At 39.1% G+C, this 21,256-nt stretch overlaps 2 protein-coding genes across 2 annotated transcripts in view; both read left to right on the forward strand.

The window, feature by feature from the left end:
* The window catches only part of LOC134842983 (protein phosphatase 1 regulatory subunit 21-like), a 435,837-nt gene that overhangs the window by 91,770 nt on the left and 322,811 nt on the right, over positions 1-21,256 (forward strand). The window lies entirely within an intron of this gene.
* The window catches only part of LOC134842982 (condensin complex subunit 1-like), a 132,818-nt gene that overhangs the window by 91,765 nt on the left and 19,797 nt on the right, over positions 1-21,256 (forward strand). Inside the window, exons 2-7 of the mRNA XM_063859547.1 lie at positions 17,472-17,645; positions 17,876-18,002; positions 18,153-18,211; positions 18,284-18,477; positions 19,435-19,643; positions 20,089-20,219. Of these exons, the coding sequence (XP_063715617.1) occupies positions 17,525-17,645; positions 17,876-18,002; positions 18,153-18,211; positions 18,284-18,477; positions 19,435-19,643; positions 20,089-20,219 (841 nt within the window). The 5' untranslated portion in view covers positions 17,472-17,524. The remainder of the gene's footprint in view (positions 1-17,471; positions 17,646-17,875; positions 18,003-18,152; positions 18,212-18,283; positions 18,478-19,434; positions 19,644-20,088; positions 20,220-21,256) is intronic.

The raw sequence follows: 21,256 nt of genomic DNA on the forward strand, positions 1-21,256 counted from the left end.
TACCTTACCCACCACCAAAACACTCAATCTTTCAATCAGACCATGCACGACGATGCACCACCCTTCTTAGTGCCCATCGACATCATCAGCTTGTTGTATGTCGATGATGCTCCCATCGTTATCCCATCTGACATTGGTCTAGTTGGTGAGTTAGAAAAGCGCTTTCTCGCTCTTCTCCTGTCTCGGGATAGGTAAGAAGCCCATATCCGAGTGCATCAGCGTCGGACTGTCATCTCCAGAGGACAATCCATCAGTTCGTAGCGACGTCATGCGCTCATCGTACATCGTCTTGAAGCTTCTTTTCGCTTTTGAACTTGGTTGCTCTTCTCTTGCACTTTTGCTCTTCATTGCATTTTTACCCTGCTTGACTAGAGAGGATTGTTCTTTTCTCCGACTGTTGCTTTTATTCTCTGATTTGAACGTCCCCTTAAACAACAGTTCCTCTCGTACTCCGACCTCGAAACGCTCCGAGGTTTCTTGAGTTTCCTCGGTTTCTTCCCGCTCGAGTTCCTCGCCAGACTCTTCCGGGTCCTCACGATGGTGGTGGTCGGGTCGGATTAGTGTCTGCTCTCCTTCCTCGAAGCGATCAGTTGGCGTCATATTAGCCGCTCCGGCATCGGCGTCCCGCTCTTCATCACCATCTCGATTCTTCTCACTTCTTAGTTTCATTCCGCTCACTGAAAGAACATTATGACCTTCAGTTGCTGCTTCACAAGCAAAAACGTCCGTGATGCTACTAATCGAGGATTGGCTACGCCGTGGTTTAAACCTCCGAGTGCTCCCCGTGCTCAGCCTGGGAACCTTAGTTGCGTCTCTAAGCCCGCCTACTCAACTCCTTCAATATCAAAAATTTCCCTTCAATCTCTTAGAGATGCTATTAGTGACTCAGATAAAGTTACACACTGGGCCTGCCCAGTGTTGAGTTATTACCCACTCACTCAGTCACCTAGTAAAGTAGTATCAAAAAATTTCACAGGATGTTGTAACTAACACACAAAACACAATTGATAATAAGATAAGAATACCCTACAGGTGACAGCGATCTTTCGTTCAGTATCACTTTACCACTACAGACGTATCAAATCACTGCTTCGTTTAAAATCAAACAAAATTTTATAATAGAGCAGTGATGGTTTCAGTAACAGATTAATAAAACTTAGTCTTAGAGAAAAAGACTTCCCTCGATTGGAACACTCCAAAAGAACGACGCCCAGGACACTGTCATCTCAAGTGAGTGTGTCTTGTCTAATACACTCACCGAGGTCTTTTTTTATATGTCCTGCAATTGCCCGAGCTGTCCTACTACGTAGTTCAAGGCAACCTTTTGATCGAAAATATCTAGAGTCTAAGCAAAAGCTCTCCCACACCCAGACAGCTCCAATTGCACGAAAGTAGGGAACAACTTTGTCTTCTCAAGTGAGTGTGTTTTGTCTAATACACTCACCGAGGCCTTCATTTATGTGTTCCCGGATTGCCCGAGCCTTCCTATTAAGTAGCTCAAGGCAACCACACAACGAAAATCACAATAAAAAATCTTGTTCGGATACTTTTGATGAACCCGATTTAGAATTTAAAGTTAATCGCGAAACTCCAGGTCAACTGGGCCACTATTCCCCTAATATACATGTCTCGTGAGTAGTCAACCTTCTAATTAGACCTCAAAAGGATATCTAAAGATGTTTCAATTGTCTCGGAGGGTACCTCCAAATTTTCACTAAAGAGGGTCGCTAAAGGCCTAAGTCACTTCGGAGGGTTACTTCGGAGAGTTGTTAGAGCACTTAGTTTACTCCGGAGGGTTACTTCGGAGGGTTGTTAGAGCACTTAGCTTACTCCGGGGTGTTACTTCGGAGGGTTCCCTCAAATTCACTAAGGAGGGTCAATAAGAGGCTTAATACGCTCCGGAGGGTTGCTTCGGAGGGTACCCTCAAAATTCTAAATTTTTCAAGTTTCACTTAAAGAGGTCTCCAGCTACTCCCAAAAAGAGTCAAAAAAAGCTAATTTCACTCTGGGGGTTATTTTAATTGTCTCGGAGGGTTGCGTGAGAAATTTCTGCTAAGGAGAGTCGCTAGGGGCTTAGCTGACTCCTGAGGGTATCTTCGGAGGGTTACCCAAAAATCACGAAAACAGATATTTTCACCGCTGTAAAGCCTCCGACTGCAGTATAACTTACTTAAAACTAGGTTGGCTCACTCGGTCAACCTTCCCAGTAGGATAAAAAGGTGATTTTATAAAAATTCATGCCGCTCGGAGGGTTCCTTATAATTTGGACCCTCCGAACTAACGAATTTTGAAAAGTTTTTCTTTTCTGAAGTTTTCAACCCAAAAATGGTTGCGGTTCAGAAAATTGGTCAAAAACATCGACTTACGCTACCAAAATTGATCCGATCAGTTGGCTAGTCTTTGATAAATCATCAAAAACGCGTTCGTTAAGTTGGCTTTTTTTCACCACCTAAATAGGTTCTCAAAGATTTTTTCCGCAGTTCTCGCTGAAAGGGCCTAAAATTAATTGACACGAGCGTAGTAGCCCTGTACGGCACTGGAATAATGCAAAAAACCGGACCAAAATTGTTTTGGAAACAAAACTTCGGCCAAAAACTATCGAATTTGGACACTTCGATTCTGATCGAAAAATTTTGATCGAAAAATTTACTTTTGCCAACTTCTACTAAGTCTTTTTTGTGAGGTTTCTTTAGTTAGGGGTATTGAGCTACGTAGTAGCTCACTGCTCAGAAGCCTTTGCTCTTCGGGAAAACTCGGATATCCAAAATTTGGGGTTTAACAGTTTGGTCGAAAATCAGTATTTTTCGACAAAACTGGGGTGTTTCTCGGGTCTAAGTGGGAGATAAGTAAAATATAATAAAGATAATCATCTATTAGTAGTCGTTATTCATTTTGACTACACCCTCTTTTGCACCAAAACATCCGAATTAAGACCCTTAACTCGGAAACTCGCAATGGATGGAGGGTGCCACCGGACCGCGCCAATTGTGCCCCCCACCACTTAAGTTTTAATGAAATATTACCCGAACGATACCAAAATCGTATCAACGATGCCCAACAGTCGTTGTGGATGTTGTCCCTGATGCCCTCTGTTGAGTCTGGAACACGTCTGTCAGCTTGCCACTCTACCCTCCGGTCACCGCCGAGTTTATCATTAACGTGCTTAAATACTCAAACAACATTCAAGGGAGGGTACCTTACCCACCACCAAAACACTCAATCTTTCAATCAGAAACGATATAAAACAATCTGAAATAACAATAATAGGAAAGTCAGATCACATCCCATCCGGTAAAAATTTATAAACTGTCATTTTATGGTTTTTTCACTGTTTTCGGTCTTTTTTGGATTTTTTACTGTTTTTTGTGCTTTTTTGTTTTCAAGTAAATTTGTTTTTGGTTTTTTCTTGGCTATACACTGTTTTTTCTCAATTTTACGCTTTCTCTTGAATTGTTTTTGGTCCGGGCTCATGCATGGGATAAGCGGGCTCATGACTTCCCACCTAAAACTCCGGCCCCCGAAATTTTTGGTCTTAACTAAGTTAAAAAGCTAAATAGTACCAGGCTGAGGAACGGTACCTTCCACCAAGTACAAAAAAGGAAATTAAGGCCTCTAACTCGAGCATACGCCCGGAGCGGACGGTTCATCGCTGAAACGTTTGCTGATGGTCAGTTGATGGTCTTATGCATGCAGTTGATGGTCTTATGCATGCCTTTGACAGTTCCACCCATGAGCGCCAAAAAAAGTCTATGTAACATTCGCCCAAATATTACATAGTGACAGAGCAAAGAAAAAGCACCCATTGACAACTGGCCAGCGTCAGTTACCTAAATCTTTCTCGTTTTTTACCGTCTAGACCTAGCCAGTTGATTTTCTGGAATTCTTAGGGCTAAGTAAAAGTTACCATTTTTAGGCCATCAGTCAAACAACTTTTGATCAGCTTTCGTTTGCATGCGAAGACATCCACATAGCTGGGTCTCGGATCCACAGACTATGTGATTGCTATTAAAAACACGGCTCGGATATCCTCTTTTACTATGTTTTTAGTGATGGTTATATACTAAATCCATTGGAGATGGATTGACCCTTTCCTCTTCCTAGCTACTCATGCTCTGAAATAACCCACAAGATTAGGGTTAATTCAATCGTTCAGGGCATTAAAGCAGCTAAAAAGTCAGTTTATAACAGTCTCTTAACATACAACAGTCTCTGGACACCGGGCCTTCGATTCCGTGCTCTCCCAATAATAACGTTGTTATTTCTCCAACTTCGTGGCACGGGAGGGTACTGATCCTTCCGGCTATCCCACTGAAGCCTCCTTCCTTCTTATCGGCTTCCGCTATGCGTCTTATTGTGCGTGATCGTCACGATAAGAGACTTCGTTTTTTCTTCCGTTTTTTCTTGACCGTTTTTCACTGGTTATTTCGGATGTTCTGTTTTTCCGTCCGCTTTCTGGCAAATATGGCCACTTTCTGTATTTCTCAGAAAGATTCCGCCGCAATTCGATTTTTTAAAAATTTACTTCTAGAATATTCCGCTTCTCTTTTTCGTAATGTGTAATATTCGCCCGGAAGTACATATCGACGGAAATCAAAGCTAGGTTTGAAAACGACTGGCTAGCGTCTAAACACTGCTCTACATGCTTTTCACCGTCTCTGTCAAATCCAGTTCTTTTGGTGGTCTTTCTAACATCGGGTCGACAAAAAAACAGTACTGTTTCCGGCTTCGATTAGAACGCTCTAATTAACTTAATTATATGCAAAATAGTGACCTCATGGCTGGGTCTCAGTATCCCCAGACCACGAGGTCACTCCTAAAAACCGGGCTACTACTTATTTATCATATTACAATTGTTTTTGTTCAGTAGAAAAAAATCATCATCGCCATCGGAGATGGATAAACCCTTTCCCTCAACTCTTAGCTTCTCATGATCTGAAAACGAATCTAGATGTTATCAAATCAATTCAGGACATCTCCAGGAAGCTAAAAGTTTATAAAATGCTTTTCGAGTTCTCCCCCCGAGACCCCTCCGGATTCTGGAATCCGGGGAAAAAACGTTCTTTGTTGTTTCAGGAAGGCTGGACACGCCGTCCCAACACTCTTCCTTTTTCTCGGGATTCGCTTTTTAACGATTGTAGCGGCACAATCGTTACAACTCGGAATGGTTGTGGGTCACAATAATCTTCTTATCGTTCGTATTTCTCGACTGACTCTTCTCTGTCTAATTTTAATGTTGTTCTCGTCGAGAATACTGTTGTTGTTGTGTGTTCGCCGTTCCAGTTGGTAGGAAGTTTCGACGTTGTCATGTGTCTTTCTTTTTGAACGAAGTTTTAAAATTAACTAGAAACTTCAAATTAACCCTTCCACGTTCGTCAAAATGAACGATTAAGACCTCTAATTCGTTAAAACCGTTAATCTTGCCACTCCGATGTTACAACAAAATTTCGAAATCGACTCTTCATTTTTATACATTCTGGTCGAATGTCAAAATGAGTTCGTGATTAACAACGTCAATATTCTTTTTCTTGCTCGACGGAGGGTTCGGCTGTGTCAATCCGACTGAATGGCGTATTGTTATAAGGCCTCAAGTTCCAGAGTTTCGGGAACACTTCAATATGTCCTCTGTCTACTTCACGCATTCGGTCACGGAAATTATCGTCAAAGTTTATTGATGTCATTTCTGGCTCTGATATCTTCGCGAACAGCAAGTCTTCGCTCATCAATTCTCTTTACACACTTTGCTCACACCAGTTGAGTGCGCTCCCATCCACTTGACTCTGATATCTTCGCGAGCAGCAAATCTTCGCTCATAAATTCTCTTAACACACTTTGATCGCACCATTTGAGTGCGCTCCCATCCACTGCTGAGATAAAGTTCACGTGCAACACCGACCTTCTATATGCTTCGATGCCTGATGATGCTACCTATAACGAAAACGGTTGTATTTTTATGCAAATTTTATTGACTGAATATTACCCGAACGTCTTCACTTGACTTTTGTTGACTTTATCGGAATGTTACCCGAACGTTACCACAATCGTATCAACGATACCCAACAGTCGTTGTGGATGTTGTCCCTGATGCCCTCTGTTGAGTCTGGAATACGTCTGTCAGCTTGCCACTCTACCCTCCGGTCACCGCCGAGTTTATCATTAACGTGCTTAAATACTCAAACAATATTCAAGGGAGGGTACTTTACCCACCACCAAAACACTCAATCTTTCGATCAGAAACGATATAAATCAATCTGAAATAACAATAATAAGAAAGTCAGATCACATCCCATCCGGTAATAATATATAAACCGTCATTTTATGTTTTTTTTTTCACTGTTGTTGGTCTTTTTTGGATTTTTTACTGTTTTTTGTGCTTTTTTGTTTTCAAGTAAATTTGTTTTTGGTTTTTTGTTGGCTATACACTGTTTTTTCTCAATTTTACGCTTTCTCTTTAATTGTTTTTGGTCCAGGGCCTTGGGATAAGCGGGCTCATGACTTCCCACCTAAAACTCCGGCCCCCGAAATTTTTGGTCTTAACTAAGTTAAAAAGCTAAATAGTACCAGGCTGAGGATCGGTACCTTCCACCAAGTACAATAAAGGAAATTAAGGCCGCTAACTCGGGCATACGCCCGGAGCGGAGGGTTCATCGCTGAAACGTTTGCTGATGGTCAGTTGATGGTCTTATGCATGCAGTTGATGATCTTATGCATGCCTTTGACAATTCCACGCAGGAGCGCCAAAAAAAAGTCTATGTAACATTCGCCCAAATATTACATAGTGACAGAGCAAAGAAAAAGCAACCATTGACAACTGGTCAGCGTCAGTTACCTAAATCCTTCTCGTTTTTTACCGTCTAGACCTAGCCAGTTGATTTTCTGGAATTCTTAGGGCTAAGTAAAAATTACCATTTTTAGGCCATCAGTCAAACAACTTTTGATCAGCTTTCGTTTGCATGCGAAGACATCCACATAGGTGGGTCTCGGATCCACAGGCTATGTGATTGCTATTAAAAACACGGCTCGGATATCCTCTTTTACTATGTTTTTAGTGATGGTTATATTTTAAATCCATTGGAGATGGATTGACCCTTTCCTCTTCCTAGCTACTCATGCTCTGAAATAACAAACAAGATTTGGGTTAATTCAATCGTTCAGGGCATTAAAGCAGCTAAAAAGTCAGTTTATTACAGTCTCTTAACATACAACAGTCTCTGGACACCGGGCCTCCGATTCCGTGCTCTCCCAATAATAACGTTGTTATTTCTCCAACTTCGTGGCACGGGAGGGTACTGATCCTTCCGGCTATCCCACTGAAGCCTCCTTCCTTCTTATCGGCTTCCGCTATGCGTCTTATTGTGCGTGATCGTCACGATAAGAGACTTCGTTTTTTCTTCCGTTTTTTCTTGACCGTTTTTCACTGGTTATTTCGGATGTTCTGTTTTTCCGTCCGCTTTCTGGCAAATATGGCCACTTTCTGTATTTCTCAGAAAGATTCCGCCGCAATTCGATTTTTTAAAAATTTACTTCTAGAATATTCCGCTTCTCCTTTTCGTAATGTGTAACATTCGCCCGGAAGTACATATCGACGGAAAATAAAGCTAGGTTTGAAAACGACTGGCTAGCGTCTAAACACTGCTCTTTTATGCTTTTCACCGTCTCTGTCAAATCCAGTTTTTTTGGTGGTCTTTCTAACATCGGGTCGACAAAAAAACGTTACTGTTTCCGGCTTCGATCTGAACGCTCTAATTAACTTAATTATTTGCAAAATAGTGAGCTCATGGCTGGGTCTCAGTATCCCCAGACCACGAGGTCACTCCTAAAAACAGGGCTACTACTTATTTATCATATGACAATTGTTTTTGTTCAGTAGATAAAAATCATCATCTCCATCGAAAATGGATAAACCCTTTCCCTCAACTCCTAGCTTCTCATGATCTGAAAACGAATCTAGATGTTATCAATTCAATTCAGGACATCTCCAGGAAGCTAAAAATTTATAAAATGCAGTTCGGGTTCTTCCCCCGAGACCCCTCCGGATTCTGGAATCCGGGGAAATAACGTCCTTTGCTGTTTCAGGAAGGCTGGATACGCCGTCCCAACACCCTTCCTTTTTCTCGGGATTAGCTTTGTAACGATTTTAGCGGCACAATCGTTACAACTCGGAATGGTTGTGGGTCACGATAATCTTCTTATCGTTCGTATTTCTCGACTGTTTAATTTTAATGTTGTTCTCGTCGAGAATACTGTTGTTGTTGTGTGTTCGCCGTTCCACTTGGTAGGAAATTTCGACGTTGTCACGTGTCTTTCTATTTGAATGAAGTTTTAAAATTAACTAGAAACTCCAAAATAACCCTTCCGCGTTCGTCAAAATGAACGATTAAGACCTCTATTTCGTTAAAACCGTTAATCTTGCCACTCGGATGTTACAACAAAATTTCGAAATCGACTCTTCATTTTTGTACATTCTGATCGAATGCCAAAATGAGTTCAAGATTAACAACGTCATTATTAAGACTCTTCGAGAATACACTGAAAATTTAGTCCCAAAATATTTTTGGTTTTTTATTTAAAACTTACATGTCTTAAATCGAAATTATGACTCAGAAACGTCCAGACAAATTAATTTTAAAATTTTTGATTAATTTTAGAGGTTAAAAGTATTTTAATCTTAATAATAATTTAGAGGTCAACTGTGATTGGCTTATTTTTTTTATCATGATGGTTTAGAACCAAAGTGTATGTGATTTATTGTAAATAACATTTGTAAATTGATGTTTTATCGTCATTTAGATTAGTTTATAGATAAAATCCTGACGATGCACATAGTTGCGAAAACGTTTGAAATTTACTTTTTAGCAAAAATTTCTTCAATTTTACTTGTAAATTCGTGATAAACCAAAAAGCGAAGAGCTTAAAATTCCAACTGTTTTCCCATTAAAGGGCCAGTATAAAAATTTTTAATGATTTTCATCAATGTATAGAGAGTTTTTATAGTGTTTTTTTTTATAGATACGTAAAATATGGCCAATTTTTATTTGAGTTACCGAAATGTTTCATATTTTAGCAGCTAGCTCCCTGTTCCACAGCATCAACACCCTTAACACATGTGAGAAAAATCAATACGAGAGCCTTGTTACAGCAATTCCTGGCCTATCCCTTAATAACAACTTGCTGAACCAAGGAAAGAACCTCCGACGATTACTGGAAGAGAGTCCACTGAAGGAGAAAAAAGTAGTTGTGTGGCACGACGTGGTGAACAACACCATTAGCAGCCACAGCCACAGAACAAACAACTATCGCCCAGCCGGTGTCGAGGAGCTAACAAACTATTTGAATTCGAAGAAGCAGCAGATATTGGCGATCGTATATTGCAGAAGGGAAGGAACGCCCGACTTGTTTAGTCAACTTCTCGGCACATGAGTGCTCATTATTCCAACTACAAAACGGTTACTCTCCAAGAGCAAGCAAAACGACCCGGAGCAGCTCAAGGAATATTTGAAGCTGCACCAGAGTGCTGAATTGGAGCTGAAATCTCTACGATTGGTAGTGGCGCACAAAGAAAGGCTGTCAGAGCTGATTGGAAATATCAGGGGCAAACAACAGAGACCATCACAGACGAGGAGAAAGGCGAAAGCAAGACGTGAGCAGAAGGTGAAGGCAGAGGAAGTGTCTGCGCTTCAAAGACAGGGGTGAGAAGAGTGTGATTTGTTTTCCTTTGTGCCTTGTGAGTTTCATTACTCGTGGCCTGCAAAACAATGACCACAGTACTTTTACCTGCTGTTTGGCTCAGACAAATTTTAAAAAGAAAACAAACTTGGAAAATTGTGTTAGACTATTTAAAATTCTTTAAAAAAGTTCAAGTCTCTGTACATAGAATAAGGTTTGTGAGAAAATGTGTCTGAAAATGATCTAATACCGGACTTTTTGAAGTTTAGGGTCCCCGAAAACGGGTTTTTTTTCGGACCAAGCTGTGCATAATTTTCAATTGAAGCTACCAAGGACTGAAACTTCTAGGGCAAATGAGGATAGGAAAAGGTACGGGGAGATGCTAATGAAAGCAAGATCACTGGTGCAAAAAGAAACTGACGAACAGTGGTGGGCATCCATTTTCCGCTTTGTGAGGCGTCAAGTTGAGGCAAGCTTCAAAACAACATCAGAAAACCATAGAAAAAGGTTAGAAAAACTGTCCGAGAGACAAGATAACGTTTAACATCAGAAAACCATAGAAAAAAGTTAGAAAAACTGACCGAGAGACAAGATAAGGTACTTGATAACGTTCAACTGCCTGAATGGGTAAACGAAGTGCTATCAATGTGCCCGAAGCATCCCATTAGAGATAAATTTAACAAAACACATTTTTTGGCGGATACCGACATTTTCCTCTCACAATTGAAAAATCAAAAAACATCTAGTGAAACTTTATGTGAAATAGAAGCCGCGGCTAAGGCATTTGCAAAAAACGTAAGGCAAACCCCAATGTATCGCAGGGTAGGCGTATAACTTGCAAATTGTATCAAAAACAAACAGATATAGGGACTATACTGATCTATAGAAGCTGCGCCCCAACTCAGTATAAGCGTAGTGTTATCCAAGGCACTGTAATCAGGGTTTTTAGGGTTACATCCAGCTGGGAGCAATTTTATAAGACTATGGAAACTAATAGGGCGCAATGGCTGTCAAATCAGTACCCTGAAAATTGGTCCGCAAAGGTGGCTTCAGACGCCTTGTGCAAGATCATCGAGGGTAAGAGCAAGCCCCTGGATAGTGAGAGGTGTTTGTCAGTTCAATCACCAAAGGATGGGAAGCCCCCAATGCTGATGGTGCAATATAGAGGTAACCAGATCCAATACTTTGCTAACAGGTTACGAAAATTAACTAACGTTCAAGTGGTTTTCACCACAAGAAAACTACAATCATGTTTACCATCACCGAAGTCAGCATTTTCTAAGAGTGGTTATAAACTGTCATGTAGTGGATGCACTTCCACCTATGTCGGACAAACTGTTCGACATTTGACCACTAGAATTGAGGAACATAAGAAAGCAGACTCACCGGTAGGACTCACTTGGCTCTGATATCTTCGCGAACAGCAAATCTTCGCTCATCAATTCTTTTAACACACTTTGCTCACACCATTTGAGTGCGCTCCCATCCACTGCTGAGATAAGGTTCAGGTGCAACACCGACCTTCTATATGCTTCGATGCCTGATGATGCTAGTTATAACGAAAACGGTTGTATTTTTATTCAAATTTTATTGACATGTAACTATTTTGAACAAAATTTGAAGTCACTAGCGAATATTTATATAGCGTTGGTATGGCCCTATCCAACCTGTGCACGGACCGTCGCATGACGGAAGGGCCCATTTTAATCGACCTCTTTTTACATGTCACCTTAACCGGGTGCCTGACATCCAGCCGACGGGGCTTCAAGCCGAATCGTTAAATTAGGGACTTCAAATATGATGAATTTAAAAACTTTTCTTTGAAGAATTACTGAATTTCATGATCTTTGTTCACTAGTTATTGGCTCTTTCATAATTTTTTAGACTTGGTTAAAAATTAAAACATTATATTAATATTACAATTTACGCATTTCAAAATCCGACTGATTTAACTTTGCCACTCTTATGTCATGCATTGTTATGAAGTGCATTAAGTTTTTGAAGCTAAACATTTTACTGGTGAAACTTTCTTTGCTATTTTTGTTTCGTTCAAGGTCAGAGACAGTCAAAATTCTGTTATTCTTTTGCAAAATCCTAATAGGTTTGGAGAATCGCTGTCGATCCAAAACAAAGGAGTTTGTCTCAAAGTTTTTCTTTGGCGAAGTGTCATTCAGAGTAATGAAGTGGTGGCCCCTTTTATAATTTACCCTTTTCATTAAAATTTCACCTACTGATCTGGTTTTCACAAAAGTTGCTTTTCTCAAGAGGCTAACTAACCTATAAGCAGTAGTTTTTGGCCAATTGAATTTTTCAAGGTCACCGATATCGCCACGATTCGCATTAACTATAAAATCATATGTTTTATCCGCTGAAATAACGCATTTTTTGCTGTGCCACTTAAGTAAAATTCAACTGTTTTAAGTCATGGTATTTATAAGCTAAATGTAGCTTAGTGGTTTTGTGTTAGCCTCTGACGCATCAGTTGATGGGTTAGGTTCCCCGCTCTTGCAATTTATTTTTCAAGCCTATTTTTTCCAACTTGACTACGTAATTTGTGAAGTGAAGGTTCGCGTCCTGTCATTTAGGTTTAAGTATGTCTAGAAGGCTCACTGCAGCTAATGCTGCTCTGAAAATTGGAAATGCTTGTCTTTAACTGAAAAATAGGTTAGATGTATGAATAGTAAGTTGGTTGCAGGGATGGATGGATAGCTGGATAGACGCATGGATGGCTGTGTATGTATATGGATGGCTTGATGGCTGATTAGAGGGATGGTTGGAGGGACGGATGGCTTGAGTGATGACTGGATTGGAGGATGATTGGCTAGATGTATGTATGGCATGATGGATGGCGGGTTCAATGGACGGTTGAATTCATGAGAGCATGGATGGATGGGCACTTGGATAGATAAATGGTTTGTTGAATGGCTTCATCGATGGTCGTTTGGGTGGACGCATGGGAGCATGAATGTGGGGTCGACGGATGGAGGGATCGATGCATGCATGGATGCCTGGATAGATGATCGACTTGATGGCTGGTTGGATGGATAGCTTTATTGGAGTAATGGATGGCTGGTTAGATAGATGATAGGTTGCTTGGATGGTTACATAGACGGTTGCTTGGGTAGATGGCTAGATGAATGGATAAATGGCTGGTTAAATGGATAAGTGAACGGGTGTCGGGATGGGTTGAAATCTGAATGCTTGTTATGGAGCTGATGTCTGAAGGCTTGTTATGCAACTGATTGGATGAATGAATGGCTGGATGCATGGATGGCAGGATAGATGGATTGCTAGATGGGTCGATGGCTGGTTGATTGTCTGACTGGATGGGACTGATTAATAGATAGCAGGTTAGATGAAGGTATTGATAACCGATCGAATAAATCGATGGTAGGATTAATGGGTGGCTGGTTCATTGAATGGATGGCTGTTTTGTTGAATGGATGGCTCGATGTATAGGGGTTTAATATTTGCCTGGTTGATTTAATTCAATGGATGTAATTGGAATACCTGAAGCTTGTTGGTACGAATGGATGTTTAACCACATATCGCAACATACGCCACGAAGGACCCAAAAACGACAAAATCTTCAACGTTGGGTTAAACCAGAAACCTTGCACTACCTTAATAAGGTTTCTCCTTACAAGTCTTTTCTAAGGCGGAAAATTAAGCCATCGGAAGATCAATTACAGAAACTCAAATCCATGACCGATCACTGTGAAACAATGCAAACCAATGAAAGGATTGTGTATGAAGAGAACCTGAGCAAGCGGCGCAATCAGAATGCCATATTCAAGTACCTCAAAAGTTTAAAGAGATAAATTTCCCCCAACCGTTTGTTATAAATCGTTTGTTGCAAAATCAGATAGCGAAAAAGCTAATTTTTTTAACTGCTTTTTCAGTACGATCGTACAAGATCCAAACTATGTATCATTCCATCCAAGTGAGTATACAATTTTCGGAAATATAAAAGTTAGTTTTGGTATAGAAGACATTCGAAACGAGTTAGATCAACTAAAAGTAAACAAGAGTCGAGGGGCCGATGAGCTCCCGCCGGTATTGCTCAAATCAACCAGCCTAGTTTTATCTAAATCACTTTTTGCTGTATTTCAAAACATTAAGCGCTTAAAGAAATTCCCCGTAGCATAGAAACATGGTATAATTACTCCTATTTTTAAATCGGGAAGCAAAAAGGATGCTGAAATTTATAGACCTGTGACTTAACTCAATATCTGTTCAAAGGTTTTCGAACGATTCATGTTCAAACCTATTGCGGAGCATTGCAGAAAGTAGTCAATATGGATTCATGCCTCGAAAGTCTGCTAATCTCCAACTCCTTTTTAATCTATCTCAAGTGTATGCTTCTGTCACAGACCGTAATACGCACATTCTCACCTTTCTGTTAGATTTTTCTAAAGCATTTGACACGATCAAGCATGAAATTCTCCTGAAGAAATTGATTAAACTTGGAATATCTGAAGATTTTTTTTGGCTAATACATGATTATCTATCCTGTCGCACCCAATCCGTAAAAGTGAACTCATCAGTATCAGGTAAAATTCCAATTTTTCTGGGGTTCCGCAAGGTTCTATAATTGGACCACTCTTATTTTTAATATATATAAATGACTTACCGTTGTCGATATTCTGCACCCTGGTTTTATTGTTTGCAGATGATCTTAAAATGACTAGCAAAATTTCTACAACGGGTAGTGACCTTTCTCATCTTCAAGAGGACATCAAAAGACTACAAATTTGGAGTGGAACCAATTTACTACTCTTTAATATGAAGAACTTTATTAATTTCAAGTTAAATGGACAAACAAGATACAATTCCGCTAATGAATTTTCATTTTCGATTAATAACTACAAAATTCCAAAAGTTGTCGCTGCAAAGGATCTCGGTCTGATAATAAGCGAAAATCATAATTGGAGCGAACATATTCAAAGCCGCATTGCAAAAGGAATGAAAACTCTGTTTCTATTCAAGCGAAACACGTCTTTTTTAATAACGAGAAATCATATCTGTACAGAGCTACAATAAATCCCCCTCTTTTATATGCCTCGGAATGCTGGACAGCAAACATATCCGATATGAAAGCAATTGAGAGCTTTAACATAAAAGTTATGTCGTGGGTAAACCCAACTTTGAGTTATTTGGAATGTCTTGTTACAAACAATCTTCTGCCGCCTATGTATTTTCAGGTACTAAAGGATCTTCTCCTTTACCCGAAGATTCTGTATGGGAAATACAACGTATCCTTCGAAAATATGTACAGTGTTAACGAGAACTCACGAACGAAGAAGATTACATTGCCTAGAATCATCGCTGAAGTTCAACGACAGGATTTTTGATATCTTACGGGATACAGAATCAGTCACACAACATTTCATCGACTTCTTCAACAGCTCAAATCTGAAAAGTGTTCTTTTGGACATGATGTGGAGTTATTTCAAGAGAAATTGGCACGATTCAAATTCATGCTCTTGGATCTACAGATGTATTTGCAACAGTTGTCGACAAAATCCATGGAAACTATAGGGAGAAATACCTGCAGCTCAAGCTGCGAATTCTTCATAATAAAAATAATAATTGAATTTGTAATTGAATTTTAAAGCTTGCAGTAAGCAGGCGTTATCAAATCGGAATATAAACTTTCGGGTTGACAATTCGTTTAACTGAATCATTTGAATCACCTTATCTTACTTCATAAATAATTCAATTTTTTAAGCGTCTCCGTCACATTTAGTCTGGGGGTAAAGAATAGGGCTCAAATCTGACCAGGATCTGTTTGTTTTTAAACGAAGTATTCCGTTTCAAAAAAATTGTCGTTTTGATTTTTGTCTGTTTATGTTTTGTCGACGTATTTGCCACATCTTAGATTTTTTGCCCTATGCAGTTTTCCTTGTAGTTTTTTTTATGTTTTCATTTACTCCTGCAATTTGTAGTTATACTTGCCTTGACTTCGTATTTTTTCCTTTTTTTCTTTAAAAAATTTTTCAACCTAAAGGATTTTGGCAGATATTTTATCGGCTTATTAACCTAATGTTTGGTCGTTTGAGGGAGCCATTTTTTAATGCTTTCTTCCGGATCGCGCAAAACGTTTAAAGTCTCAAAGTAGTTTAAATTTCAGTGTTGTTCATGGCAACATTTTTTGTTTCACTCTAAAATAGTTTTTCAAGTTTCGTGTCTGGACTTATTTTCCGCAAATTAAGCATCATTCCAGACAAGTCAGTTTGATTTTTTTTGTTTATGGTTTCGGTTTCTTTGAAAATTTTTTCCGTTTTTTTTTTACCTTATTGCTTGCTTTCCTGTCTGCTTGGTTGCAATGCTGTTTTCGTGGTATCACAAGTGATGTGAAGCTCCGCTTCGCCTGTGTTCTTATTTGGAGGTCAATTTTGCAACCCCTGGGACAACTCTGACAGCACTCTTTACACTGCACTGCACTCCTCCGCTCCCATGCTGGCAGCATAATTACTACTTTACATAAGGTCTTATCAATTGGCCTATCATTCATAGACTGGATGAAATTTCTTAAGCCTTCCAAAAAACGATATAACTTAAACGTGAAAAAGTTATTTTGTCAAACATGCAAAAATTAATATGCTTAAACATGATCAGATACGTGCCACGCGCCTTTAAATAAAGTATAGATGGCATTGAATTCTGAATTGAGCCGTACGACAATCTTCTAGTAGTTGTAATACCTTAAGTTTCCATGCTCGTTAAAAACTGTTCGGTGTTTTACACGAACTTCATTAATGGCACCCTATTTAGGTATCTGTCCTACCATCTCCGCGCGTCTTTTTTTTTATTCTGGTTTGGAGAAAAGCACATCAGTTCTAAATTGAAGTCGTTTTCAAACTGCTCGGCGACATAAGAAATTTCAACCTACAAGATTGGGGGGCTTTTTTATTTTTCGTTTTTTCATATTTTGAGCTTTCCGAATTTGAGTGGATTTAGCAAAAAGATCACAAAATCTTGCCTACCGTATTAGAGGCCGATCTAGGATATTCTCCAAGACGAATGGGAAATGTGCATTAACCAAATTGATTTTTGATCTCTCAAAAGCGTGAGCCAAACTTTTTTCACGCACTCAAATGTATGCAATTTAGGGTCAAAGATGCCTCCTCTTTGGGCACTTTTTGGTAGGTGTTCACATTAAAGTTGCGTTTTTCGGTCTGCCAAAAAAAGTTGTATAATTGTCTGCCTTGATGTTTGGTCTGTCAAAAGTATGTGGTGTAAATTAGTACCAAAGTGAGGACGCTTTGGTTTGCGAGGATGGCGAATTCCCGAGCCGCTAATTTTGGTCCCTGCAACCAATACGTGAAGGCGATGGAAAATATTGTACCGCTTTTAGTCTGGTTTTGCTCTTGGCTACTATCTCCTTTTCGTTCATGATTAAGCTTGTCTTGTCTAATGTCTCACACTGGTTTAAAATAGAATTTCAATCTGAGCCATTATTCCGTAACTCTCGGTAACTCTTTTCTCATTCTGTATCCATTTATTGGTCTCAATTACTACGTTGCGCTAGTTCCAAAATGGAAGTAACCACTTATAATTGGTCCAAATGCATTCGATAGATTTCGATTTAATTACTAGAACCAGTTTGACTCAGTTTGAACTAATCCATTAGACAAAGTTGTTTTGAACTACTTGCACGTACGCATTTGTTTGGCTATTTTCTAAGCTAAAACATACGTTGTACACGTTCCTGTGAAACAAGTCTATAAAATCAAGAATTTCAAAGAATTATCATTTTTTTGCTAAAGTTACTGTTAGTATTAATGAAAATTGAATCTTTTTCCAGGAGTTTATGATTTGTTTGCTTTGACGCCATTGTTATTTCTTTGTGGACTAAATGATAATGAAGGAGTTTGTCTTTCCCTTATGCAGGGATGACCTGCTAGTCCAGGGCAGCAGGGAGACATTTTACGTGTCCAAGAGACTCTCAACACCTCAGCTGGCCCAGGCTGTCAAAGGTCAGTTCTAATTTCAATGAATTCCGTTCCGCATTTTAAAATTTTTACAAATCATTTTTTAAAATAGTTTACATGATCGTTTTATATCAACCAGTTTTGTCAAAACGGAAATTCAATTTGCCCAAAGTGAATTTCACTTCACTATAATGGCTGAGTTCTGGGGCTCCTACTTTAAAAATGGATGCCCTTAACAGTTCAGAACGTGTTGCCATCATTTTGATATTGTTTAGAAGCTGCAGATGAAGTTTCCAGTGGTCCTGGCAAAGGAAGTTTGACTTCATTCTCGAGTGACTTGGTCTCATCCTCGGGAGTGGTGAAGCTGGCCAATAAATTCAACGTCTATTTTTCACTGATTATGTAAGCTGCATGTGAATTTAACATGGTGGATCTAGCATCTTTTGGAGGTCGATTATTTAAACTTTTTGAAACTAAGTTAAGACAAAACCTCATTGAAACTTTTTTTAGTCAGCCCTTGGTAGACTGAAAATAAACTGATTTGATTTTTAGCGATGCCAAAAAAGTGCATATCGACACAGTGAACACTGCATGGCAAAGTTGCTTGGACGGTGAGTTGTTCATTTTGGTTATTTTAAAGTTTTCAAAAATAGAATAAAATCTAAAATTTCATTTTTATGCAGCACTCTCCAAAGTTATACGATTGATGACAAGTACTGGATTTAATGATAAAGCGACCGGCGAAGAGTTACAGTCACTGAGGAATGGACTGAAAATGACATGTTATGTAATCACAGAGCTGATGTGTTTCTATGAAGACACAATTTCATCTCAAGCAGAGATATCGTCTATCGCCAATCAGGGAAAACGACGAAAAGTTAGTTTTATTTATAAATCTGGTAGTATATTTATTTGCCTCAGGTTGCTATGTTTGCAGGATTTGTACCTAGCTATTTTTTGTACATAACAAACAGCCAGTTGCTATGGAAGCCGCGTCCAATATTTGGGCCACAAAATGAAAGAAAAAAGTTTTCAGTCTTTGTAATTTGATAATATAGTCTAAGAAACGGCAAGTCAAAATCAGATCGGTTCTAAATTCTGTATTATCTAATCGTATTAGCGCTGAATTAGTCAATAGCTAAAAATTGAGACTTGATTTCCTCGACTCGAATCAGAACCGAGAGGACTGTAATATGATAATGCCATCGATCATCTACGTGTATTTTTGAGGAAGTTAAATTGTGGGTAAAACCCGATCCTAGGTTCCTACCTACTCTTCGAAACGTGGTCTGTACAAAATTAATGATGAAAGTTTGTAAGTAAGAGATCTTATGGGAGGTGATTGAAGTAAATGAAATGACGATCTAAACGCTAGTTACTTACCACCATGCTATTATCTTCATTTTCAGCATAGATCATTGCTGCATCATGCAGCTGGATATAAGACTTCGACTCCTAGGGTAACGACTTCTGAAGTATGACTCTCTACACAAATCTATCTATTATTGGCTGAAAATTCCAAAGATAATCAAAATTAGCATCCTCTCCTTTCTGAGGTGAGAGAATCTAAATTTGATTATGGTGTTTCAATGAGTTTTGCCCAAACTTTGCGTGGAACTTAGTGGAACTACTCTCTTGATTGAACTCCCGAATGTGTTCAACTGATCAACGTTTTTTTGTTTGAGACTGACTCATTTTCTTTCATACTTTTTAAAAACAAACTTCGGAATCTGATTGTCTATTATAGTTTTTGGGCATTCGATTGTTCTGGCACGAGAGATTTCGCCTTAGTTGTTGTTATTAGTTTTGAAGCCAGATCGATCTTTGATTGTAGAAACACTCGCAAGATGTGTTCGGTGGTAAGAATGGCAGCAATGACTTGGTAGACGTAGACAAGTGGAGTGGGGAGAGGCAGAGAGCACTGAGTGATTTGGCAGACTTGTTCGCATGCAGGAATCTCAGCTCACTCTGGGCCAATTGTGGAGACAGTAGTGGTGGCGAGTCGATGTCTGGTGCTGCGGTTGTAGAAGAGGCACTCGTCAGGTAATTAGTTGTGCTCGGTGTATAGTTTGAATAGAAAAAATGTCAGTTAAGTTAAGGTAATTGATCCACGGGGAAATAAGCCAATATACGGGCTGTTAAACGAATTAGTGAAATGACTGAGAACAAAATATACCGTGTTAAGTTGGCTGCTATTAAATTGTAGGACACCATATTTTTGGAACCGTTACCTTGCGAAACGTTGCCTGATCTTTGCAAGTAACGAGCCTTAATCATGGTGAGTCTGCAAAAAACCGACCTTTTGACTGTGAGGAGGAGGCCTTAGCGGCTTCCCCATCGTTATCCAGTGGCATCGTGGTATGTGATAAAAAGGAGCCTTAAGTTTTTTGGCCGAGAGAAGCTTAAATTAGACGGAACTTAGCCTTCTAAATTCATATGTCATGTGATCATATGTCGTAACAATCAATTTAACGTCTTTTGTTGTCAGGGCAGTTCTAAAGTCTGTGGCACAGTGTCTGGAGAATCCAGAGTTCGGCAAGAGCCAGGCTCAGAACAACAAAAGTGTAGTGGCCGAATTGCTGTCTAAAATTTTATCGAATAACCCACACCACGTGAATGGTTAGTAGTATATTAATTGAAATTATTGTCCGAATTGCATTGATCGATACTTCTTTTGACGATTCTGAGAAAAAGTCATATCTTGTTCACAATACTTCAGTAAAAAAAAAATTCTGCCAAAAATGCCTGCGCAATTGAAGTGTAATTTTTCTGTAAATTTAATGCAATAGAAAATCATTACTTTTCTAAGAGTCACAAGAAATCATGGTATGTTTTTGCATCGAATAACTGAAATTGTGTACGGTCTCTCCCCTTGTACATGCTTTTAGAATACTTTCAACTATTTTAAGCTCCGACCATTTGAAATATGGGGAGAAACTTTGTATTCGGATGTGTTTTAGTTTTTTTTTTGTTTTCCACGCAAAATCAGGAGCCACAAATAATCATCAATATAGGTCGAGTGATGCATCATATCAAGCCCTTTCAATCGTGGTTCGAACGACATTAAAAATATTCAAAATGTTCCCAGTATTGACAAAACAGGTTTTAAATTTTTTAAATTTTGATCTGAATTCGAGCGAGAAAAGCCAGCGAACAGGTTTACAATAGGTATTTTAATAGCTTAATTTCACCCGTGAAAATTTAGGTTTACTCGAGTAAAATTAATTTTTTGGCAAAAAGAATGAAATTAAAAAAAAATTTCTTGATTTTTTGTTTTTCTTGTCATATTTCTAGAAGTTGTTGCCCAACTTGATTATTTTACTAATATTGTCGAATATGCCTAGTTTTTTTTGTTCAGATCCTTTCATTACACTTTGCAAAAAAAAAGATTCTCGGATTTTTTCCAGCTTCGTAAGTTTTGTTCTGCTGCTAATTTAAAATTAAAGTGTGTTGCTGGGCATGTTGATAAAAATAGCAATATTGAAATTGTATGGGATTGGGTTTTTCATTCTTATTTCGATTTTGTAGTTTTTTTACTCCCCGCTGAAATTGTAGTTTTTCACGAGGACTACTGTCGATTTTCAAAAAAAGGGGTTTAAATGATATGACCGCCCACTCCCCTGTGTGTCTGCATAATCTCCTAGTCTTTTTTAATT

This window comes from Symsagittifera roscoffensis, chromosome 3 (assembly GCF_963678635.1).
Source record: "Symsagittifera roscoffensis chromosome 3, txSymRosc1.1, whole genome shotgun sequence".
NCBI lineage: Eukaryota > Metazoa > Xenacoelomorpha > Acoela > Convolutidae > Symsagittifera > Symsagittifera roscoffensis.